Raw genomic sequence first — 26,675 nt, forward strand, 5'->3', positions numbered from 1 at the left:
AGGCTATTTACTTGTGGTTTTGTACATCAAGTCGAACTGCCCAGTCTCCCCCGTAACCACTGTCTTCCCCCTTCGATTTCAAGAAACTAGTGGCCAACTTCATTTCCTGGTCAACAATGACTTGATGTCCATAAGTGCGGCCATCATGATCTGTCCAACCATATTGGGCCAGACCATCAGAATCTTGGCAAAAATGTTGAAGGGAGAATATCTCCCGTCCTGTATACCCAGCCACATTAATCTAGCAATCAAAGACCGAGGAGGACGTGTTTTAACATGACCCCCTGAAATTAATTATTAGTCTCTAGGCCTAAAAAGCCTTTGAGGATACCGTATGATCTCAATATAAAAAAATATATAAAAAATATTAAAAAATTTCACATTACTCCAGCTGACATCTCCAAGTGGCCATGTCTGAGTGCGATACAGTTGGCAAAATGGAACACTTCTCTTTAATTTAAAAGCTCATTAACTATGCCTCGGCATCTTTGAACCCACGAGTTGCAATGGACTCACGAATAGTATATTTGCTAAGCAAGATCCAACATTTTGTTTTATGAAGTTACGAAAAATGACACCACATAATTGTTGCCTCTAAAAATCACCTCGGCCAAGAAAGCCGAGAGATCAAGGAACAAACGTCGTTATTGATGAATGGATTGCGAGGCGTGCCAGCACACGGCCAAGAGGCCAAGTGTGCAATTGTAGATGTAGTGCGCGTGTTCTGACTTCGTCGAGCGACTGAAAGCCGAGGAAGGAACAATCTCGGCTGAGGGTTCGATGCCTTGGAGACAAGGACTTTTGGGTTGTTCAATGGACGAGTCGCAAATAGTGATTGGTAACCAAACAATAACGTTAAAACTACTCCTAGTGCAAGAAATAAACACGATAGTAAAAGAGCACGGAAGTAAACTCTAAATTAAGTGCAGAAAAATAAAGAACAAGAAAGTAAATTGCAAGAAACCAAATGAACGATCACGTAAAGAGCGAAAAAGTAAACGGCTTTGAACAACAAAACTATTAACTATTACCAAAAAATTACAATAGAAACAATTGAAATATCGATACTAGGTTACAAGAAAACGAAGGGAAATGACTTGAACTAGTAGAGCTAACAACTAAGGAATTGAAAAGACAGTGAAACTAAAACTAGGTTAGAGCATCGGCCAAAAAACGCCCTCATGAAAGCTTGAAGTTCGGCTTCAAACCCTTGATTACCTTCCTACAATGTCAGCCACTAACAATTAGTTCTTCAACATAATAGAAAGGAAGTAATCACAAAACATGTTTGGTGCATACTTACCGGCTCGTTAGCTGACACCAGTTTCTCACTAAGCGACGATTACTCGATATGATGATGTGTCATACCTTGAGTATTTCTGGATGGCTTCGTTTGGTCAAGCACAATTCTTCTTCACTTTCAGAGGCTTGCTCGTCTTGTTTTGCCAATTGTTTAGATGGAGGAGATTGAGACGTTGAAGACAAGGTGACACCATCTGTTATTCAAAGGAGACAAAATAGCAAAGACATTAGTAGTCGGCCATGATTCCTTACATGATGGCCGACTGCAATTCAAATTGATTTCGGCCTACCTTTGGCCAAATCAGTGGTCGAACTAGGGGTGGCCTTTCTCTTTTTGCCAACTTTAATATACTTCTTCAAAGAATCTTGGCTACCTACAATCATCAATCATCAAACCACAAGTTGGTGAACAAAATAACTATATGTGTATAAATGAACGAACATTTGGGGGGGGGGGGGGGGGGGGTGTGCTGAACAACTTACTTATAGTTGGGATTGCTTTAGCAACTTTGTTTGTTGTCTTAGCAAAGCTTTTTGGCTTTCTTGGCCGAGGACACCATTTTGTGCATTTCAGGTCCCACTGGGCGTGCCAAAAGATGTTGCCTCCAAAAATCACCTAGGCCAAGAAAGCCGAGAGATCAAGGAACAAACGTCCTTCTTGATGAATGAATTGCGGGGCGTGCCAACACACGGCCAAGAGGCCAAGTGTGCAATTGTAGATATAGTGCGTATGTTCTGACTTCGTCGAGTGACTGAAAGTCGAGGAAGGAACAATCTCGGCTGAGGGTTTGATGCCTTGGAGACAAGGACTTTTGGGTTTGTTCAATGGATGAGTAGCAAATAGTGATTGGTAACCGAACAATTACGTTAAAACTACTCCTAGTGCAAGAAATAAACACGATGGTAAAAGAGCAAGGAAGTAAACTCTAAATTAAGTGCAGAAAAATAAAGAACAAGAAAGTAAATTGCAAGAAACTAAATGAACGATCACGTAAAGAGCGAAAAAGTAAACGGCTTTGAACAACAAAATTATTAACTATTACCAAAAAATTACAATAGAAACAATTGAAATATCGATACTAGGTTACAAGAAAACGAAGGGAAATGACTTGAACTAGTAGAGCTAACAACTAAGGAATTGAAAAGACAATGAAACTAATCTAGAGCTAAGAAAAATGAAAGGAAACCCATGATGGAGTTTTGGTTGGAGTTGTGTGTCTATCCTCTGTTGTCGATTGCTTCTTTATATAGAGGTCATTGATAATCAAGCCGAGGTGGTCTTGCTCTTGAAATCAAACTCTCCTGCTTTAGCTTAGGTCTGAATCCCTCATGCAATGGAACCCTTCATATCATGATTGTATATGGCATAATCCTTATCCAAGATTCAAGCTCTTTAAATGATGTATATGATTTATTAATTGACATGATTCATTCCTTGTAGTGCACCACGTCAGACAATATAGGATGGCTTGGAAGAATCCCATGCAACTTCAACTAATCCATGAAGCCAAATTCCTTTATTCTCATTGATATCCTCTTTGTTTGGATATATATTAAAACAAAACATTAATCCAAACTGTTGTGCATGGGATTATCAACGTAAATGGTGTAGCTAGCTTTTCATAAACTTCTAATTGGCATATGCTTCTAATAGTGATAAAACTTTAAATCTTAAGCACCAAATCAACCATATATGACATAATTAATAGCCAATAAGTTCTCAACATAATATTGTTATTATCAACTAATAAATGTATCAGTCGACAATTATATCACCAATTATTCATCCAACGTACGACTATGATTTGATGAGCTGGAGGTTGAATATCTGGGTGTAAACAATAATTCGAACATACGTAGTGCAATGAACATAAACAGCGATAAATTAACATAAACGCCTCGATATATTTTATTATAACCCACGAGATGAAATGGATTCACGAGGTGCAATGGACCCACGTGGTGCAATGGGACTCATGAGTAGTAGATATAGAATTTTTATAATCGCTAGACGACGATAAGATCCAACATTATGTTTTATGAATTTACGAAAATTAACATCACATAATTCCAACACACGTAGTGTAATTAACTTAAACAACGACAAATGTTACCATTTATCTGGAGCTAGTAACTGACTATTCTAGCGAGATTTTCTCTCAAACCTAGCGACTCCCCCAAACCCTAGTTATCACGTCAGCCTTCTTTGCCGTCTCCACGTCCTTGCTATCCCAATGGCTTCAATCGACGCTGTCACTGCTAGCTTTGCCTCCTCTCTGGCTCTCACTGAGGGAGGTAACGCCCCGGATATGGGGAAGATTGGAAGAGGTCCTGTTCGTCGATCTTCTCAGTCTTTTCTTCTGGGGAAACCTCTCACCCGTAAACCTATTGACGCTAATGCCTTCAAATCGCATCTCTTCCGGACATGGATGGTAGAGAAGGATTTTAGGATTCAAGAGAAGACTGACAATCGATTTCTCTTCTCCTTTGATTCAGTCCGAGATCAGAACAAGGTACTCAAAGGTGGTGTGTGGTGTTTTGACCGAGCCCCCATTTGTCTGGAGGAGTATGATGGTGTTCTTCCCATCGCTGAAGTCCCCATGAAGCATGTTCGGAGGTGGGTTAGGGTTTCTGACATCCCTCCTCTCTATGAGGAACCTGAAAATTTCATCCTCATTGGAAACTTGCTGGGTGGTTATCTGGACTACGAAAAGAGAGAGTTTTGAAAAGGTATTGTTTGAATTCTCTTTTCCCATGACATTTCTAAACCGATCATTCTTGAGCGAAAGGTTTTCTTGGCCCCTGATATTTAGCCTATTTTACAGTTCCAGTTTGAACATCTCAAAGGGAGATGTCCTCAGTGTGGATTGATTACACATTCTGGGGCTAAATGTGAGGAGCCAAATACGGTTGTTTCTGCTCCTAGGGTTTTGAAGTTTGGTGGTGGCCCCTCTACCTCTGGTGGCGCCTTCTCTTTCTCTGCTCAGACTACTCGAGATTTACCTATGCCTTCTTCTTCACTGCTGAAAAAGAAGAAGCCAGTTATTCGTCGGCTAGAGCTAGAGCGATCATCTTCTGAAATGGCTTCACAGGATACCGTGCACATCACGGCGGAGATGGAAGGTATGGCTCAAGAGGTTTCGGAGTCGAACAAGGTTAGTGGGTTGTCCTCGATGGAACCTTCTGACCCAAGTTCTCAAGATCTAGATATTACTCCTGCCATGCAGACTGGTCAGAAGCAAACCTTGACTTACAAGAAAAGAGGTCGAGAAGAGGTAATTGTTCCTTCCCCTAAGAAATTCAAAACTATTTTGGGTGGTAAGCTTCTCACTCTCCATGCGGAAGTTCTTGGTTTGGCTGAAGTTGAGGATGATGTCGCCCTGGTGACATTGAAGAAGAGGTCGGGAAGACCGTTGGGAAGCAAGAACAAGGGTCCCAGGTCTCAAAAGAAGGTTGGTTTGACCCCTTTGCGTCTTATCTATCCTTCTACTACTACTGCTCAGGAGGTTGGCCCTAAAGCTAAGGGCAAGGGGAAACTCTAGGTTTCCTGTTTCTGTGCTTACCTTTGATTTAGAGTCTGATGCTATGTAAGTTAGCTTCTCTACTCGTACACCAATTGAGGTCTCTAGGCGGGTAGAGTTGCTAAAGCAAGAGCTTAGATAGTCTTGGATTTTTTTTTCTCATTTAGTTAGGCACTCTAATAAGTGTGCGTATTTTACAATGAGAGTCACTTGTCATTTGTTTGGCGGTTTGTGCCATCTAGTACGGTTGGTATGAAACAACATGTGATGTATGTGCCTTCTGGCCATGGATAAATTAATGAAGTTATCTATTTCTAAAAAAAAAAAAAAAAAAAAAAAAAATTATCTGGAGCTAGTAAATGGTATTTTTTAGGGGTGGGCATTTTGTACCGAAATGCGGTTACCGACCCGAATCGCACCGAAAAAACGGTTCGGTAACCGCACCGAACTAAAACGGTGTCATTTTATGATCACACAGCACCGAACCGTATAAAAGCGGTTCGGTTGCGGTTTCGGGTCATAAACCGCCCGATTTAAACCGACCTACACCGAATTTATTTTAATTACATTTTATTTATTTATTATTTCTCTATTGATGGAAATGTTGGTTTTCAATATATAAGAAATCCACTTTTGATTAGGTTTTCAGTTTGTAATAAGTTGTTATGTTTGCTTGATCATTGATATATATATATATATATATATATATATGTGTGTGTGTGTGTGTGTGTGTAATAAGGTGTTATGGCTTTTCTGCAAGTTGCTTGATATTTGGGTGACATTTGCCAATTTGTGTGGACTCTAAATGCATTCAAAATTTATTAATGCCTTATTGAAATTGTTAGATAAAAATAAGCCTGATTTTGACCCTCACTTTTTATTTGAAATTAATAAATCACTCCAAACCGAAACCGACCCGCACCACACCGAAAAATGGTGTAACCGAAATAATCGGTTCAGCCCTTTTGTAATGTGGTTGCGGTTTGATATATAGGCTAACCGAAAAAAACGGTTTGGTTGCGGTTTGGGCCTCAAACCGAACAGAACCGCACCGCGCCCACCCCTAGTATTTTTTAGCATAAACCCATCAAATCCAATACACCTGATTTAATATGGTAATGCAAGTTTTTAACATGTGTAATTGAGCAATAAGACTTTCCGGTGTGACACATGTTGTTGTGGCATAACCCTAAAACGAAAATAGTGGATGTTACAATTGACATTTTTTAACATTTAATCATACGGATTTAGTATATCAAAATAGGCTCAACCTCACCAAATTACTAACTGGAAAACTGCTAACTTACACAAGGACTCTCACATCTAAGTTTACATTATTCCATTCCAGCTGACATCTCCAAATGACCAAGTTTGAGCACAACACACTTGGCAAAAATCGAACACTTCTCTCCAATTTTAAAGCTCATTAACTACGCTCAGGCATCTCTAAACCCATGAGATGCAATGGATTAACGAGAAGGATATATAGAATTTAGAAGCTAATTAACTACGCTTCGATATCTTTGATCAGATCCCACGAAATGCAATGGACCCACGAGGTACAATGGACTTATGAATTGAACCAAGGTTGAACTCTGAACTGTGGGATCACTAAAACAGGTCTGAAATAGTGAACAACTGGAAAAGTTCAATTTTTTCATTGCTGCAATTAGGAACCGAAAGTTTCGATTTGGGTTGTACTCGGTTCTTCTTCTAAAAATGACCTTAACCGAACTATAATGACAGCTTCGGCTCCGACAAAAAAGTGGAAAAGAGGAACTGATCCCAGGCTTGCATGATAGACTTGGCAAAATATAACACTTCTCTATGATGTAGAAGCTCATTAACTGCGCCTCGACATCTTTGATCAGATAATAATTATACAGTAGTAGATGTAATTTGTAACAAAGGGGCATCCCTTCCGGACAGAATAAATAAATAATAATTAACAATCAACCTCACACTCCACGTGTAAGACTTTTAGACATCGGGAAAAACCGAATATAAAATGCTGGAAAAGCTCAACTACCCCATCCGTTGGGAAAATGAGAGAGTAAGAGGTAGAAGAAAGAAGAGAGAAGAAAGAAGAAGAAGAGACTCACTACTACTAGAAGAAGAAGCCATGGCCTCTCAATCTTCACCTTCATCTCCTTCTTCTTCTTCTTCTTCTTCATCTTCCTTATCATCATCATCATCATCATCTCCGCCTCTGATCCCAGGCCTCCCAAACGACGTCGCTTTCTTAATCCTCTCCTTCATCCCCTTCTCCCACCACGCCCGCCTCAAACCCACCTGCAAATCATGGCGCCTCTTCCTCTCCTCCAAAACCCTCTTCTCTTCCCGCCAAACCCACCGCAGCCTCTCCCACCTCATCTGCATCTTCCCCGAGGACCCCGCCGTTGCTGGACCCTACCTCTTCGACCCCCGCCACCTCGCCTGGTGCCCCCTCCCCCCCATGCCATGTAACCCCTACGTCTACGGCCTCTGCAACTTCACCTCCGTCGCGATCGGGCCCCACCTCTACGTCCTCGGCGGCTCTCTCTTCGACGCGCGCTCCTTCCCGATCGACCGCCCCACGCCGTCGTCGGCGGTGTTCCGGTTTGACTTCACCACCGCCGCCTGGGAGTACCGCGCTCCGATGCTCACCCCGCGCGGGAGCTTCGCGTGTGCGAAGGTTCCCGATTCCGACCAAATCATCGTCGCCGGAGGCGGTTCCCGCCACACCATGTTCAGCGCCGCCGGGAGCAGGATGAGCTCGGTGGAGAGGTATGATATATGTAGAGACGAGTGGGTGGCCATGGAAGGGCTGCCGAGCTTTCGGGCCGGGTGCGTGGGGTTCTTTGCTGGAGATGAGGAGGAGAGGGAGTTTTGGGTGATGGGCGGGTACGGCCAGGCCAGGACTATATCGGAGGTGGTGCCGGTGGACGAGTATTACCGGAATGCCGTGGTGATGGAATTGACGAGTACGAATGGCGGGGGCAGGTGGAGGGAGACTGGTGATATGTGGGAAGGAGGGGAGAGAATGAGGCTTGGGAAAATTGTGGTGGTTGACAATGAGGTTGATCCTGCACAACCTGGTGTGTTCATGCTTGATGGGAATGATATATTCAGGTAACTCTGGCTGGAATTTGTTTGTTATGGTCTTTGGAATTGGATGTCGATGAAGTTCAGTTTCGTGTGTAAAGTTTTGGTTGAAATGTTTGATTTAGTTGATAAGAGAATACTTGCTGCAGATTGCTTGTGCTGTTTCGGTTGATTAATGGGAATTTTGACGTTAGATTGCTGTAAACAATAGGCATATTGGGTTTGAAATGTTGCTGTGAGTAGGTCCTTGTAATGGGACTGTAAGCATTAACGAAATCAGGATTACAAAATGAATAAAGGAAGTCAGGAAGAAATTCTCTGTAAATGAAGGATTGAGGAATATAGTATTCAGAACTTAGATTGAATGACTATTGTCTCTCTTGCACCCATGATTGAATGAATTATTACAGAATGTAAAACATGTGAATGAGAGAGGGAGATCTGAAGTCAAGACATCAAAATGGTATTTTAGAGCGTAATGTGCTAGTATTACCCCTTGATGATTGTGTAGAATGTCTAAGCTTGTAGAATATATCAGTTATATTTACTAGGGAGAGTGGGTGGTGGGGGTACAATGCTGAAATTATTCCGATTCCTAATGATCCTTCTATGCTCATCTTTATATTTCACCCAAAGAAGAATGCAGAAGATGGCGCTCAAATGCTTCATCTGTAGCAATATTAAGAGGACTAAACCTCTACCAGTTAATTAATGTGAACAAGTCATGCGATGATTTAAATTGATAGTCCTGCCAATTTAGAGTTTATGAGAGGTGATCTTATGTGGTACTTATGGATGTGATGCTTCAGTTAGCTCTTCTTCTAGGCTGGTTGTAGTTTAAATTTGTTCATGTATGAACATCTCTTCCGTTTTAATTTTTATTTTTTTAATTTTTATTTTTTCAAGTAATATAGATAAAGTTGATAGATGCATAGCTTAGGGGACTATTTTACGGGCTGGTTGTAGTTTACAACTTTACATGTAGAAATATATTGCTGATAATTATTTCTTGTAATATCACGAGAAAGTTGAAAGATGCATAGTTTACTAGTTTAGGGGACAATTTGTACTAGCTTATTCTAGTAAAACTGCAGTCTCATGACTCATGAGTTTGCTTTACTGATGTACTGTGTTAGTATGGCTTATAGCACCTGTTTATGTGTCTCTTTGAGTCTTGAATTTCTTGCCTTCCTATTTGAGTGCTGTATTCTCGCCTTTAAGAACATCCTCCACTCTTATAGTATATTAAAACTTGAGGACCTAATTGCCGTGCAGTTTTCAAGTTACTCCTCTGAATTTGATCTTTGAATGAAATTTTTCAAAAATAGTTGTTGGCTTAGGTCGTTGAATGAAAATTTCATCAGAATTGTTGCTTACATCACTTCAACATCATAGTAAATGTTCTGTCTTCGTACTGCAATGCAGATATGACCTGGCATCAAATCGCTGGAGTTTGGAGTCACGTATACCAAGGAAGCCTCCTTGCAACTCATCATTTGCATTCGTTGTATTGGAGGGAGAGTTGTATGTTATGTGGAAGACAGTTGAGCGATTGCATAAGAGGGCGGGGAGGCTTTACATCCAAATCTACCATCCTCAGCAGAGGACATGGAGATCTCTCCTTACCAAGTCACCTTTGCGTTATGACTTGGATTTCAATGCAGCAGTTATGAGCACCATTCACTTGTGAACTTCTAATTGCTTGTACTTGTTGTGTGATTGTGGACGATAGTACCAATTGATATGCAGATCATTGTGTATAGTGATTCACTGGTTAGAATATTTGTAGTCATTGTGCAGCATAGTGGAGTGTTAAGTAGGACTGTAGTGAATTTGAATGGATGAGTTTCATATATCAATATAGAGATAACTTTCCCTCCACATTTATCAATCTTTACTATCAATCTTTGCCTTTCGCTTTTACAGAGTTGTTTTACTAAAGTAAACAAGATCTCTTTGCTATATTCAGGTAACTTTGCTATACTCTAGCAGAAATTTGTTTGTTATGGTCTTTGGAATTGGATGTCGATGAAGTTCAGTTTCGTGTGTAAGGTTTTGGTTGAAATGTTTGATTTAGTAGATAAGAGAATACTTGCTGCAGATTGTTTGTGCTATTTCGGTTGATTAATGGGAATTTTGACTTAAAATTATGCTAGAAATACGGTGTTTAGTGTTGGAATTTTAGATTGCTGTAAACAATAGGCATATTTGGTTTGAAATGTTGCTGTGAGTAGGTCCTTGTAATGGGAGTGTAAGCATTTTGTGCAACTGCAACGAAATCAGGATTACAAAATGAATGAAGAAGATCAGGAAGAAATTCTCTGTAAATGAAGGATTGAGGAATTTAGTAATCAGCACTTAGATTGAATGACTATTGTCTCTCTTGCACCCATGATTGAATGAATTATTACAGAATGTAAAACATGTGAATGAGAGAGGGAGATCTGAAGTCGAGACATCAAAATGGTATTTTAGAGCTTAATGCGCTACTATTACCCTTGATGTTTGTGTAGAATATATCAGTTATATCTTCTAGGGAGAGTGGGTGGTGGGGGTACAATGCTGAAATTATTCTGATTCCACATGATCCTTTTATGCTCATCTTATATTTGACACAAAGAAGAATGCAGAAGACAAAGCTCAATGCTTCATTCTGTAGCCGATGTGAAGATGACTAAACCTCTACCAGTTAATTACTGTCAACACAAATTATTCTCTATATCATAACTGAGAAGTTATGTGATGATTTAAATTGATAGTCCTGCCAATTTAGAGTTTATGAGAGGTGATCTTACATGGCCCTTATGGATGTGATGCTTCAGTTTGCTCTTCTTCTAGGTTGGTTGTAGTTTTAAATTTTACATGTAGTAACTTTTTTTTTTTCAAGTAATATGTAGATAAAGTTGAAAAATATATAGCTTAGGGGATTATTTTACAGCCTTACAGGCTGGTTGTAGTTTACAACTTTACATGCAGGAATATCTTACTTATCATTATTTATAGTAATATCATGAGAAATGTGAAAGATGCATAGTTTAAGGGACAATTTGTATTTGCATCTTTCACCATTAAATATAACTATGCTTCTCTCACCTTTGCATGCAGGAATATCTTGCTTATCTTTATTTCTAGTAATATAAGGAGAAAGGTGAAAGATGCATAGGTTAGGGGACAATTTGTACTCGCTTATTCTAGTAAAACTGCAGTCTCATGACTCATGAGTTTGCTTTACTGAGGTACTGTGTTTGTGTGCCATGTAGCACCTGTTTGTGTGTCCCTTTGAGTCTTGAATTTCTTCCCTTCCTATTTGAGTGCTGTATGCTATTCTCACCTTTAAGAACATCCTCTACTCTTATAGAATATTAAAACTTGAGGACCTAATTGCCATGCAGTTTTGGAATTACTCCTCTGAATTTGATCTTTAAACGAAATTTTTCAAAAATAGTTGTTGGCTTAGGTCGTTGAATGAAAATTTCATCAGAATTGTTGCTCACATCACTTCAACATCATAGTAAATGTTCTGCCTTCCTTACTGCACTGCAGATATGACCTGGCATCAAATCGCTGGAGTTTGGAGTCACATATTGCAACTCATCATTTGCGTTCGTTGTATTGGAGGGAGACTTGTATAGTTGTATGTCATAACCTTCTGGAAGACAGTTGAGCGATTGCATACGAGGGCAGGAAGGCTTTACATCCAAATCTATGATCCTCAGCAGAGGACATGGAGATCTCTCCTTACCAAGTCACCTTTCCATTATGACTTGGATTTCAATGCAGCAGTTATGAGCACCATTCACTTGTGAAGTTTAATTGTTTGTATGTTGTGTGAATGTGGACGAAAATACCAATTGATATGCAGATCATTGTGTATAGGGATTCACTGGTTCATCATTGCTACTGGCATATTTGTAGTCATTGTGCCACATAGTGGAGTGAAGTAGGACTCTATTGAATTTGAATGGATGAGTTTCATATATCAATATAGAAATAACATTTCCCCCTGTATTTATCAATCTTTACTATTATCAATCTTTGCCTTTCACTTTTACAGAGTTGTTTTACTAAAGTAAACTAGATCTGTGTGGGAATGACAAGAAAACAAAAGAAATCCAGAGGAGATATGATTCTTCTGGACTTTGTTTGTTGATCGAGAGCACTTACATTACTTCAGAGAAACTTGATTAAATCCATAGATGGGATTCTCTGATTCCTTCAATCCCGGTATTGAAGGAATTGCTAAAGCCTCGATCGATTGTCCCATCCTCCATATTAAAAATACCAACATCTAAGTCAAGGAATGCAGAGACTGTTTTGTTATTCAGGAAATATATGCAATTGGCCTTGCATCCGAAACTGCCTGCGACCTCAACAGAGAAGGAAGAACTGCTTTTACTCAAGAAGAGGACTCTATTACCCAAATTCTTTACCTCTGAGTTGGACCATGAATTGCCATTACTAAATGGGACCTTGAAAACCCTGCATCCAATAGTTGATTCATAATGATTATGGTAGGAAGTACACAAAACCACCAATAGGGACCCTGCTGATTCCACCAGATATAGCTGTTTGATACCCTTCATTGGACCAAGAAGTTCCTCCTTATTCATAATCTCTGGAGCAACAACACTCAAATGTACTCGCTTAGGGTCTTCAACTTCACAAACAACAGAAACACGGCCAGATAGGTCCACAACATAAGAAATTTCCCTTAATAGTATGTAAGATCCATAATGCAATTGTCGCCCTTAAAAATCAAATTTTTCCAACCTTGGCCTAGTCCTGGTCTGCAAAATCCCAAACTACTATTTGAATGAAACATGACTATAAAATCAAATGTTGAAGGATTCGATGATAACACAAACTTCAATATGTCCTCGAGGGGATACTGCAGCAAACCAGTCCTTCCATCTGGAAGTGTAATTTTGGCACCATTTAATGGATGTAGCAGATTACATGTGAGAATTCCTTCATCTTTCGATACTGTCACCAGCCACCCTAAAGAAGAAAAGCAGACCTTACCCTTGGTTTCGGGGAGATTAAGTTTACAGACTACCTGACCTTCTGTGCGTTTCATGTGGCAAATGCATGGCTGAGAAGAAGGCCAAGTGCTCTGACTGTGGAGCCACTCTCACTCGCTTAATTCGAGTCAGTCTATTTTCTATCTCTCTTGTTTGAACTTTTCAGATATAGGATTTTGGAATCAAAGTTCATGCTTGTTCTTGTAAATTTGTAATACAGGAGTATGGTGTTTGGGCCAATACTGTTGATGACAAGAAGTACTTCATTGGTACATTCTCGACGGGGCTGCCAAAATTTTGGAAGAAAAGTTGTGAAAATATATGGTCTCAATGTAAAAAGAAGTAAAGATGGATTACAAGGGCGCCAAGATAACTTTCAGGTGGGTTTTCACCTCATTTTTGGGAAAATTTGCTTATTACTTGCATGGTTTTTATAGATTAGACTTATATTGATTATATCAGTAACACCAATACTAATAGTAGCATCGTTATGGTGTGTGTGATGAGTGCATTGCATTGTAGGTACTTGCCACTTTTAGGTTTGTTATGTAGTGCAGTATGTGTTATGGTTTTGTGTTGAGATAGTATCCTTTCATGCCTTTTACATACCGCTTCTGTTTTTTTTTTGGTCGGTTAACTACTTTGTATTTAGAATCTTATTTCATTAAGCAGGATAAGTTGCTCAGAAATAAATTATCTTGGAGGATGAAAATAGGCAGTCTGTACCAAGGGGATCCTGAAGAGCTGTCTGCAGCTTACTACCTACTAATGCTGGAAGGAAAGGAGATTTCTGCTATTCCTGCTGGTTCTTGGTATGTAGTGTACAGTGTACTGACCTATGTTTGTTAGAATTACTTGTAATTTGCTGATGCAGATCACCTACTGAGAATATATTCGTAGGAGCTAGAACAAAAGGCAACAGAGCTCGAGTGTTCTGGAACAGTAGCTTCAAGCTCTGTATTTCATTCAATTGATTAAAAAAAATCGAGACATTCTTCTTACATATAATAGGAAGGAGAGAAAACACAGCTTTAAAGAAACATAAATGATGATAACAAGTTCCTAGCACAACTCAAACAACTATCAGATTTCCAAGGGCTAACAGCTCTATTTTTATTGGAACCTGGGCCTCTTAATCTCCCTCCTTGACCTGTCTCTTGCCAAACTATAGTCATTTAATTCTTGTACACTAGGAATAGTTGTGCTAGTTGTCTCAACAGATGACCCTTCATCATTTGCCCACCTCATTAGTTTTGTTTAAGTCATCGATTATTGCTGGAATTGGTTTATCCGTTTACTTATCAAAACAAACTCTGTTTTGATAATTTTTCCTAGGTTCAACTTTTAAAAGGTAGCACAGTATAAGCAATTTACTTTGGAGGAAGCCGAAGATAAGATGAACAGTAGGAAAAAGAAGCAATATGAACATGAAAGATGGATAATGAAAGCTGCAACTAATGGAGCTGTTGCATATGGTAATGTGGAGAAGTTTGGTGACAGTGATAGCAAACACGAAACTGGTGATGATGATGATGATGAACGAAATTTCTCAGATAAAGGGGACGGAGATGAGAAAGGAGGAAGAAAAAATAGATGTAGAGTCATGTGGAGATGATGATGAAGGTGCATGTGGAGATGATGGCTTTGATGAGAAGGGTAAACATTTGTCTTGTTCATACTTCAGTTGTTATATATCAAAGGATAATAATCAGTGTAGTGTTCACATTTTTTTATTTTTCATTTGTTGTAGGTGATGACTGGGAGCATGATGAAATTTTCAGCGGAATGATGAAAATAGTCCTGAGGAAATAGAAGACTTTGCAACCGAGGTTCCAGCTCCACCAAAACTTAAGCAGGTTTGCTTGCACACTTGTTTGTTTAATTTGAGGTTACTTTGGGATGTGTTGTGTTGTATGTTGTCCTCTCTTCTATTTTGGTAGTTAGCTTACTAGTAAGTATATCTTTCTCAAGATGATATAAGGCATGAGTTAATTACTAAAGGAGGAACACTTTTTTTGGCAGACATCTTTATATTAGATAAGTTATGGAATTGACAGAACAAAACACCAAAGAAAGTGGAGAGGCATTAAGTTGTAAGCTGTTGCCTTGTAATTGTTTTGAATTATGCAAAAAAATTCTTCAAATTGGTCTTGACTTCTCTGTGATGTTGACTGCTACAAGAGCTAATTTGATTAAGATAATATTAATAGCAAGCAAATTGAAGGTTCTATTTTCATTCTGAATGTTGTCATGTTGATAATGCCTGCCTTGTGCTATTATGTGTTCAAGTTTGAGCTTTACTTTCTGTAGATTATTGATCATATTTCCTGTTGATTTCCTTATTATGGTTTCACTTCTATATGCTATTTCCACAATGTATTTGGTGCCACAGTGGTAGAGCATGTACAGATTACAGTTTTATGAGCATTTTGTTGTATCTTTTATGCAAGATGATGACGAAGATTATAGCGATGATGAAGATGGCAGACTGAGCAAATCCGGAAACGAGTTAAAGAAGGTACTTGGGCGCCTGAATAAGTCAGATACAGAGGATGACAATGACGATGACAATGACAATGCCGATGGGGATGATAATTTAAGTTATTTACTTTGGGGGTGTCTAATTTTAGCCTATTGCTGTCTTGTTAGAACTGCGCTGCACAAATGGTATCAATATATTTTAGCGTCAAGTGCATTTAGAAAAGTGAGATGCATTTATGTTGATAAGCTACCAACTTGGTATATGTATCAACTAGTATTTCACTGTTTCGCACTGTATTGCATCACATCTCTCTACTCACTGCGCTTTTCTTAATGCCTTGCCGCAGATGGATGATGTTATTGACAAGGGTCCCCTAAAAGCAGTGCCTTCTGGAACTTCTCAAATAACCCCATCCACCTCCCAGGGAAAGAGAAAAAGTAATGATGATGAAGTCAAGGCATCTACCGGTGCACCTCACAAGAAGGCGAAGAATGAAAATGCAAGTGGTTTAGTAGTTTTTTTTTTTTTTTTTCAATTATGTTTGGAAGCCTGAAACCCACAAGCTCACTTATGATGATATTCATTTCTATGGTATTTAATCAGGGACAAAAACCTTCTGTCAAAGAAGAGCCTGCATCTGCTAGTCTTGTCAGTTGTCACTGAAGAAGAAATCAGTTTTCAGGGCTGTTTTGATGCAACAGTCACCAATCACCGTGTGTGATCTTCTTAATAACTTTCCAGGAAGACTCCGGCCAAAAGAGGTATGATCTCTCAATGCATGTTTTATACTACTGCATATGATAGTTTTATTTTTTACATCAACCAAAAACTTGGTACTTTTCCCTATATAAAAACCTCTCTGAAATATCGATCACATGTTAAAATGGTTTCCATTGAAGCCAATTCCTTAGGGGAATCAAATTTTCATTAATGAATACTTTGTGTGATGCCTTCTCTAGTTTATCTTCTCTATACATGCTTGTAGAACAATGAGTTGAATCATGTTTGAGGGAACATACGTATACAAATATTGGATACTATAAATGTTGTACTTGTTATTCATATTTCGGTTTGCAATGCAGGAGGAGGAGGCTTTTACAGCAATCCTGAAGAGAATGCATTCTCAGAAAATAATTTCCAGGAAACCAAAAGACAATGGAACCGGTTATTTTGTTGTACTGAGAGAAAGTGAATTGAATATGGCCTCCCCATGGTAGAACTTGATTTCTTAATATCCGGTTACGATTGTGGTTATGATTGTACAGTGATATTTGCTATATCAATAAAGGAATTTTCTTTATATACTTGGTGTTACATTCCTGTCAAATTCATATACTTTTCCTTACATATAATGATTAATAACCTCAGGGAATGTTGGTGTCCCCTTTACTAAGAGAGGGCAGTCTGCCCTTCTGCGACAGTTAGCGGACAATTGAAGGAATGCAGATACTCCGTTAGAAACCTCGTTGTGCTCACCTGGACTATTTTGTTGATAGTCGAAGGAAAGCAGGGAGGATTAGCATTACCCTTTTAAAGAGCATATACGTTTAAGCCTACACCAACGCCTCATTTGAGCTGTTCATAGAAATACTATCATCACGGCCACCAAAACTGTATACATGAACAACTTCATTACCTAATTTTGAAAAACACAAACTTTGCATTCTATGAGACTAGCCCGCACATGTCAATTGACTTTTATTTTTTTAAATTAAAAAAAGTTACAGCAATTTCTCTCCTGATTTTAAGAAAGTTTCTCATTTTTTCATGGGAGGTATTACAAATTTTTGAAATATGATATACTCTGTACGTTGACTCTCTTATCCTCATATAGAAATAATTGTTTTAGGATATGAAAATTGAGAGAGATTGATGAGAGAATTGTGTATTCAATATTGAGAATAGGAGCCCTATATATAGGGATTACAAAACACATGTTCTAATGTTACAAGGAAAACTATTCCGAATAGGACTAGGAATTCTAGAACATTCTCTCCTATTACAATCATGAAACTAATTCTAGTTTGAATAGGCACACATAAGTCAATTTCCTTCAACACTCCCCCTTGTGTCGCTCAAACTTGGTGGTGACGCTTCATCCGTTGCCTCATTAAAAACCTTGCTCGAGTGAAAAACCCTGTGAGACAAAAACAATCTCGAGGAGGAGAAAAAGAGTACAACACGTCCTTCACTCTTTGAGAACGAACATGTAGACATCATAACTCCCCCTGATGTCGATATCTCCCCCTGATTGCTACAATCGTGGGAGTTCGGATAACTTTCTCAATCCAATGCTCTTCACATGTTTCTCGAAGGTGGATTTAGGTAACGACTTAGTGAATAAGTCCGCTATATTATCCTATGATCGGATTTGATTCACTTCAATATTTAGAAGTGATTGTTGTTGCTGATTATAAAAGAACTTAGGTGATATATGCTTTGTGTTGTCGCCCTTGATGAAACCTAACTTCATTTGCTCAATACAAGCTGCATTATCCTCATAAATGCATGTGGGTTCATCCATGGTAGACTTCAAACCACAATTTCCTCGTATATGTCTAATTACATACCTTAGCCATATATATTCACACACGTACAGCTTCATGTAGAGCAATAAGAAGTAGCAACAAGGGTCTGTTTTGTAGACCTCCAAGATATTGCAGTGCTTCCCATGGTAAAGACATAACCCGTTTGGGAGTGACATTTGTGAGGGTCAGAGAGGTACCCTGCATCAGCAAAACCCATCAAAACATCATTGTCGTTTTGATGTAAGAGAGCTGGGTGAGGCCTGCCACCCTTAGTGGTAGCGGCGGCGCAAGCGGCAATATGGCTGGCTATGGTGTTATGGTGGACGGCGGCGCCATTGTTGGATCATAATTCATATACATATTTGTCCCCTAAAACATGGAAATTACTTGTTCTAAAGTCCAAATTTAATGTTGACTAATCCAATTTCATTATTTCCCTAATCTTATACTTTTGCTTAACCTTTGTGTTTATTTTTATATATTTATTATGTTTTCCTTATCATGCTAGGAAATGATGGAGAAGAATGGAAATGCACTAAAAAGTCAACCTTAGAACATTTTCTTACTCCGGCTAGGAGAAAGTGAGCTAGACAAGGAAGAAGGAGCGGCCGCCTGAACAAATGAACTCCAAATGAGCTGAAACTCTGCATATCAATTCTCGACATCCTAAGAAACATTTCTTATGAAGAGTACAAGAGCCAGATAGAAGTGGAAGGCCTTCAAACAATCAGTCCAATTTTCTGCAGAAGCAAAACTGGAAAACTGGACCTGTAAGGAGTCCAGTAGCATTTCTGGCCCAACCACTATTCCAAAAGTTTTTAAATTCTAGCAGGATAATCTAAACTCATAAAGGAACATTTGTTATGAAGAAGTCATGAGCAAAATATGAACTTTTGGTGGAGAAATAATTGAAGGAATAAAAGGGCAGAAACTGACCTAAAACCAGCTCAATATTCAGATGTTCATGTTTCCTACCCACATGAAGAAAGCTAGATGCTTTTCTCTTTTTCCTTGGATATATTTTTCTACTCCATTCTCTTTAATAGATCATCATCACTTCCATGTTTCTGCACCTTCATGCTTTGCTTTCATTTCATCATTACCCCATCTTTTACTTATTTTACAAACCACTCCCATACTCCACTTTCATTATTTTTCTTTCTCTCATCATTTCACTCTTCTTTTTCTTCCCTATTTAAACACATTCTCCTCTCACTCTTAATCACCAATTCCTTCATCCCATTACATCTGATTTCTCTCTTCATCTCCTTCACAAAACCTCCATCTCCACCTCCCAAAATCCAAACCCACATGCAATACCCAATCTACTCCATCATCACCACCACAACTACCATCTTCCACCACCATAAACTTCATCACCACCACTCAAAGTTAGCCAAAGAAGCATCATATCTTCATCACCATTTCATTCATCATCACCATCAAGAAGTTCATATCCATCCATTCCACCATCAAGGAGGATTCAAGGAGCATTGAAGGAGAAATATGAAGGAGAAGCTACCCATTGATTTGTCAAGCTTCAACTAGTTCTTTCTTCCCTTAACTCTTTAATTTACCTTGATTTACTTTATAGATTTGATGCCAATTTGTATGATTATGAGTGAGTAGTTACTTTGTTGGGGCTAGGGTTGAAAGCCGTAGCCAAACTTGTATGAATTGATGTTTTAATTGACATTTGTTGTTATTTGTGATTTTCATCTTCATATGCTAATTCAAGAAGTGAATGCATTCATTCAAACTTAACTATTTTGAATGTGTTGTGTTTGTCATCTCATGAAAAAATGTTTAGGGAGTAGTTAACCTTGAACATTAATAGCATGATAGCATCCTCTATGTGCATATGAGGGTAGTGAGTTAAAATCACCTAGATCTAGGATTGGTTTGCTTGCTTGATTATCTAAACTCAAATCTTTATGCATCTAGGAGCAAGGAATTGATACTTATCCGGTAATATAACTTGTTCTTGGGTAGTTAGTTTCACACTTATCCGGTGAAAATTGATAAAATAAAAGGAGTTTAAGCCTTTGTAGTCTTATCCGGATGCAAAGAGGGTAATTGGGAAATTAGAATAGCATCACTTGTATTTGAACTTCAATACTTGCAAGGGAGGTTAGTGGTAGACAATCCAATCCCTAACTTCATCCATTATATTACTAGTTTAGTTTAGAGTAATTTAGTTTACATTTGAGCATTTAATTTAATTTGGTTCACTACTCTACCCAACAAACAATTTCACTATCACCACAATGCACATACTCACTATGAGCCTAGATTTCCTTGTGAATTTAGGTTTGTGATTTTACATTTGCATATTCTATCTCTCCTTAGGTTAACACCCTAGCTAGTGAAAGGAATCCAATCCTCGTGGGTTCGACAACCTTTCTTAAATCCCTATACTATTACTTGTACCCCTTATACTTGAGGGTGGCTATTTGGCTAACAGCCATGCCTAATGGGGTCCGATCTCATTCTTCCGTCATTCCTCTTCTCTCTGTAGGGATAAACTAGGCCCATATCAATCGTACCTCTTAGGTATCGAAAGATTGTCTTTACACCAATCCAATGGCGGCGTGTTGGCACGGAGGTATGTCGAGCTAACAAGTTTACTACTAATGAGATGTCCGGTCTTGTGCATTGAGCTAAGTACAATAATGCGCTCAATGCACTTAAATATGGCACTTCGGCCTCTAATAATTCTTCGTCCTCATTCTTTGGACGAAAGGATCTTTTTCGGGCTCAAGACTACGACCAATCATGGGAGTACTCGCAGGCTTTGTTTTATCTTCATTAATGCGCCTTAGAATTTTCTGAGTATATGCAGACTGATGGATCAAAATTCCATCACTACGATGTTCGAGTTCTAAACCGAGACAAAACTGTGTTTTCCCAAGATCTTGCATCTCAAATTCGGATTTCAAGTATTTAGCAGTTTCCTTTAACTCATCTAGAGTTCCAATTAGGTTCATGTCATTGACATAAACTGCTACGATTGCAAATTCGGAACTTGTTCTTCTAATGAACACGCATGGGCATATTTCATTATTAATATATCCCTTCCCAATCAAGTAGTCACTTAGACGGTTATAACACATCCGTCCGGATTGTTTTAATCCATATAGTGAGTGTTTTAATCTTATTGAAAACGTGCTCCGTGGTTTAGAGCCACTTGATTTGGGTAATTTAAGTCCATATGGAACCTTCATATATATATATATATATACAGATCTTATCCAGAGCGGAGCTCCGCTTTGAAAATTAACGTGTGAAGTTCGAGTTTTGGGTCACTTTTCGGTCGTATATCCACATCTCGACCGTTCAGTTTTTAGGTATTAGTGTATAGATCATCTTTGAAAATTTTCAGCCAAATTGATGATTGTTAAGGTATCTAACTCGCTTAAACCAATGGACGGACTGAATCTGTCAACCTGAACCGTACTAGCTTTAAGGAAGTTATCAGTGTCTTAACGATCATCATTTTGGCTGAAAATTTTCAGAGATGATCTATACACTAGTACCTAAAAACTGAACGGTCGAGATGTGGATATGCGACCGAAAAGTGACCCAAAACTTGAACTTCACACGTTAATTTCAAAGCGGAGCTCCGCTCTGGATAGGATCTGTATATATATATATATCTAAATCTAGATCCCCATAGAGATATGCTATAACCACATCCATAAGCTGCATGTCAAGTTTTTCGGAAACTACCATACTGACAAGGTAGCGGAACATTATAACGTCCATTATGGGAGAATATGTCTCCTCGTAGTCGATTTCAGGGCGTTGTGAGAAACCTTGCGCCATGAGGCAGGCTTTATATCTAACCACCTCATTTTTCTCATTACGCTTTCTAACAAAGACCCATTTATGGCCAATAGGTTTTATATCTGGGGGTGTATGCGTTACAGGCCCAAATACCTGTCTCTTTGCTAGTGAATCTAATTCAACCTGGATTGCATATTTCCATTTAAGCCAATCCGCTCTTCGTTGACATTTTTCGACAGAGCGAGGTTCGATATCATCATATTCTATAATTCCTTTTGCAATATGATATGCAAATGCATCATCAATAGCAATAGAATTTCTATCCATCAAATCGACTTCATGTACACTAGTGTAATTCATGGAGATCTCCTTATTCTCTTGGAATTGGTTCTGACATTGGAGCGTCCCCCATGATGTTTCTTGGACATAACCATAATCCGGAATATTCTCATGAGATGGATTATTCACATCGATGATTAATGGATTATTTTGTGCCAAACTCGCTCTCTTTCTTGGGTGAGAATCCATCTAACCTTTGGGCCTCTCGCGCTTCTTGGCATGAGCCATGGGCCTAGCCACAACCTCACCATAGGGTGGGACGTTGGCGCCATGCTCAGGTTCCCTTGAGATGGGGTCATGTCCTCTAATTTTAGGGACATCAATCCTTGCAGGCATGTTTGCAGCAAGTATGTGTGATCTCGTCACTTTAGCGATATCAGAAAACACATTAGGCATCGATTCTTCTATGTTCTGAAGATTGAGAATTCTCCGCACTTCAATTTCGAAAGTGCGGTTCTGGGATCAAGATGAGCCAGAGTGGGGACAGACCACGACAATTCCTGTCGTTCCTGTTGAACATTTATGTACTTATCTCCCCCTAACGACCTGAAGACTGTCTCATCAAAGTGACAATCCTCAAATCTAGCGGTAAAGAGATCGCCTGTCAAGGGTTCTAAGTAGCGGATAATAGTTGGAGAATCATATCCAACATAAATGCCTAATTGTCTTTGAGGACTCATTTTGGTGCGTTGTGGCGGCGCAATTGGCACATAAACTGCACACCCAAATATGCTTAAATGTGAGACATCAGGCTCATATCCAGTCACCATCTGGGACGTAGAAAACGGTTGAGTGGCAGTGTGCCTAAGACGAATAAGCACAGCTGCATGCAATATTGCATAGCCCCAAGCAGAAATAGGGAGATTGGTGTGCATTACCAATGCTCTAGCAACCATTTGTAGTCATTTAATGGCAGCTTCTGTGAGACCATTTTGGGTGTGAACGAGGAACTAGATGTTCAACTTCAATCCCAATGGATATGTAATAATCATCAAAAAAATTTGATGTAAACTCCCCAGCATTGTCTAGTCGTATAGGCTTAATAGGATGATCAGGGTGGTGAGCCCTTAACTTAATAATTTGTGTGAGGAGTTTAGCAAATGCAACTTCCTGGTGGACAAAAGCATGACATGTGACCAGCGTGTCGATGCATCAACCAACACCATAAAATATCTAAATGGTCCTCAAGGTGGTTGAATAGGTCCACAAATATCACCTTGGATTCTTTGCAAGAATGGTATGTTTTCTTTAGTGTCCTTTGCATAGGATGGTCTCGATCCTAATTTTGCTAAAGAGCAAGCTTTGCAGAACGAATGATAGGCGTTACAAATAACCAATGAGGATTTTGGTTGAGCCATGAAGTCACAATTGACTTTAGAAGTAGAATTTAGAGTCAAGGGAGCATACGTGGCGTCAAGGCCACTCTTGGGCAGCAGGGGGACGGCGGCGCCGGCCTGTGAAGGCCTGTCATGCAAGGGGGTGGGGCCGTGAGGCATAGTGGCTCTTTCTTGGTCCAAAATCTGATTTTTACTTCTTTTCATTCTAAAGAATGGATGTCCGTGTGTAGTCTTTAATATATGGATCATCATATCATGACCTGGATGTCCCAAATGGTCATGCCAAAGCCTATATGTGTCGGAATCCCATAAATCATCTCTCATAACATGATTGAATGAATGATTCGAATAGTGGTTACATACAACCCACTAGATCGACACATAAGTTTCTCTAAGACTCTTTTATGTCTGTAGTCATTAGAGGTGATGCAAAGGAACTCTTGTCCATTCTCACAATATGTTGCCACATGAAAACCATTGGCTCTTATATCTTTGAAGTTTAAAAGGGTTCTTTCAGCCTTAGGAGCGTAGAGAGTTTCAGTGACATTAATGATTGTGCCATGTGGCAACAAGAATTGAGCTGGTCCTCGACCATGAATCAATTTAGATGACCTTGCCATCGTAGTCACTGAAGATTGAGTAGGCGTCATCTCAAGAAATAACTACCTATTTCGAAGTATGGTGTGAGAAGTAGCACTATCCACGAGGCATTCTAGCTCACCGGGAAACATACTTGAATGGATAAAGTTCGAATCAAAATCGACACTTTATTTCAATGAAAGCCAATGATTACGTCAAAGTTTCTAAATTTAATCCAAAAAGGATAATCAAGCTTAGACAAGGAGTAGTTACTCAATCCATTTGGTAATTCCAATTTGGTTGTGACCAGGTAAGGTAAGGCGAGATTTTGGTGGAGCGTTGCTTACTTTTTAAAACTGTTCTCTCAGTTCAAATATTTCCTAGACATCACAATTACTCTTGAGTACGCCTAGTGAGAAAGAGTTATAACCACTGTCTTTGTTGATAGTTTCCAAATTTTTGGATTTGGATTGAAACCAATGACGTTTATATGGTTAAATTTTTATGCTTACGAGCGCTCTTAGTCCGTAGCCTACGAACGCTCTTAGTTAGTAAAAATCAATGCTCACAGACGCTCTTAGTCTGAAGATCAAGAACGCTCTTAGTTCGTACTTCGTATGTAGTGTGAATCCCCACGATTCTGCTTTTAGCAAATCAAACCCATGTTACAGAAAGGTGGGATGTAGAAGAAGGGATTTTGTAAGTCCCCAAAGAAAAATAAAAATAAATTTAAATTTAAAAAACTGGAACAACTTACTAGTGAAAACTTACTCATGAATTTCGGAACTTGAAATTCTCAATACACGCGCGTGTTGATGCAGGCATGCTATCAATCCTGGGTCGGGGATTGCAAACTATCTTTCAATCCCTGCTGTGTGGCTGAGATGCGCAGGATTGCAACGTCGGTTTGAAAAACTTGTTTCTTGAGAAAGGTGGCCGGAAATTGCTAGGCTCAGCCGGAGGTGCTGCTTGCTTTGGTGGAAGAGTGTAGGTCTCAAAACAACTCCGATAAGGCTGAAATTTGGAGGTCATATAGAAGAGACAGAGACGAACAACTTTGATGAAGGAAGGATTTTGATCTGAGGTACTGATCAAGACGTTTAGGGGCGTGCAAGCAAGCTAATCTGCACAGGAACGAGCGTCCTGCTATGCTGCAGGGGCAGTAGGCAGCACACGGGTGCGTAAGAGCTGCAGGGGTGAACAGGTGGGCAGTAGTGGCTAGGCTACCTCGGGCTAGGTGCAAAGGTGAAAAGGTGATGTTGAAGAGAATTTCGGTTTTTGAATTTTTGGTTTTTATGGTTAGAACTCGTGCTGATAACATGTTTTAGAATATGAAAATTGAGAGAGATTGATGAGAGAATTGTGCATTCAATATTGAGAATAGGAGCCCTATATATAGGGATAACAAAGCACATGTTCTAATGTTACAAGGAAAACCATTCCGAATAGGACTAGGAATTCTAGAACATTCTCTCCTATTACAATCATGAAACTAATCCTACTTTGAATAGGCACACATAAGTCAATTTCCTTCAACAATAATTTGTTTATTTATAAGTGATGACATATATGGTAGTTCAAAAATTTAACCATTCTCTTAAGAATTGACATAATTATATAAGATATATGAATTAAATGGCAATTTTTTTTTCCTTCAAAGAAAAAGTAAATGATTAAATTCAGTTTATCTCCCTGAGGTTTGGGGGTAATTTCATGTTAGTCTCTATCCTCTCAATTTAATCAGTTTACCCCCCGAGCTTATTAATTTCACTCAGCCATGTCCAATTTGTCAATCTCCGTCCAAATCAAACGTTAAGTCTGAAAAGGGAGCCCATTTTAGGGGCTAAAATTGTCATTTCAAGAACAAAAAAAAAAACTCCATGATAAAAAAAATAAAAAATAAAATCATCATCTTCTTCCTCCTCCTCTTCCTCTGATCCTCCTCCCCAAAACCAAACCACTCTTCATCTCCTTTCTTTTGTCTCTATCTCTATGCACTATCGCTACTCCCCAAAATCAAGCCATTCAGCTCCTGGGTTTTGGTTTACAGAGACTTGAGGAGAGAGAATAGATCTGATTTTTTCTCTCCTCTACCAACTGGTCCGTAGCTACACATCGCAACTCACCTCCACCACCACCATGCTCCGAGTTCGGCCTCCACATTGTCTGGTGACACCAAAAACCGGCTCACGCACAGATCTCATCACTGCCCAGAAATGCTCTTGGCACCTATTTTTCTGCATGACCGCACCTCCTCCGCAGTTGTGATGGCCGGACACCTACCCCCAAACTACCAGCCCATTCGAGCCCTTGCCATCAATCTCCCTCCAAACTAACAAGCCATAATCACTCACCCCCGTCCCTCAAGCCTTCTTGACTCCTCTAAATCGGAAATAGCCTAGCAGTTATGCGATAGGGTGTGGGTTTAAACACTACTAGTAGTTCTAGCGAAAAGTTCTGCGATAGGGAGTGGGTTTAAGCCCAGTATATTCCACCAACAAACACACTAAAAATCCCCGATTTCAACCCAGTAATTTCGTTTATACAAACACCAACCACAATCTACTCCTCTGTTTGTCTTGGTTCGGCAAAATGTGGAAGATAAATAACATCGAGCCTTCCACCTCCTTTACTCCTCCATGATCGTCGACTATGAATTCCAATTCTGTTACCTTGCTGCCAAGTGCCTTGGGAGT

At 39.3% G+C, this 26,675-nt stretch overlaps 1 protein-coding gene and 1 pseudogene across 2 annotated transcripts; both read left to right on the forward strand.

Moving 5' to 3' along the window:
- Positions 1–6,897: 6,897 nt before the first annotated feature.
- On the forward strand, positions 6,898–11,935 carry LOC112172498 (F-box/kelch-repeat protein OR23). Of its 2 annotated transcripts, none has more exons than XM_024309865.2 (2): positions 6,898–7,934; positions 11,451–11,935. In XM_024309865.2, exons 1-2 carry the CDS (start codon positions 6,946–6,948, stop codon positions 11,569–11,571), a joined length of 1,110 nt encoding a protein of 369 aa, XP_024165633.1. In that variant the 5' UTR covers positions 6,898–6,945; the 3' UTR covers positions 11,572–11,935. The 2 variants fall into 2 exon arrangements, with proteins under 2 accessions (XP_024165633.1, XP_024165632.1); XM_024309864.2 differs by lacking the exon at positions 11,451–11,935 and adding an exon at positions 9,333–9,798.
- Positions 11,936–12,995: 1,060 nt separating this feature from the next.
- LOC112168811 lies at positions 12,996–15,891 on the forward strand (annotated as a pseudogene).
- The last annotated feature ends 10,784 nt before the right edge of the window (positions 15,892–26,675 follow it).

The sequence above is a fragment of the Rosa chinensis genome, chromosome 6 (genome assembly GCF_002994745.2).
Source record: "Rosa chinensis cultivar Old Blush chromosome 6, RchiOBHm-V2, whole genome shotgun sequence".
NCBI classification, from domain to species: domain Eukaryota; kingdom Viridiplantae; phylum Streptophyta; class Magnoliopsida; order Rosales; family Rosaceae; genus Rosa; species Rosa chinensis.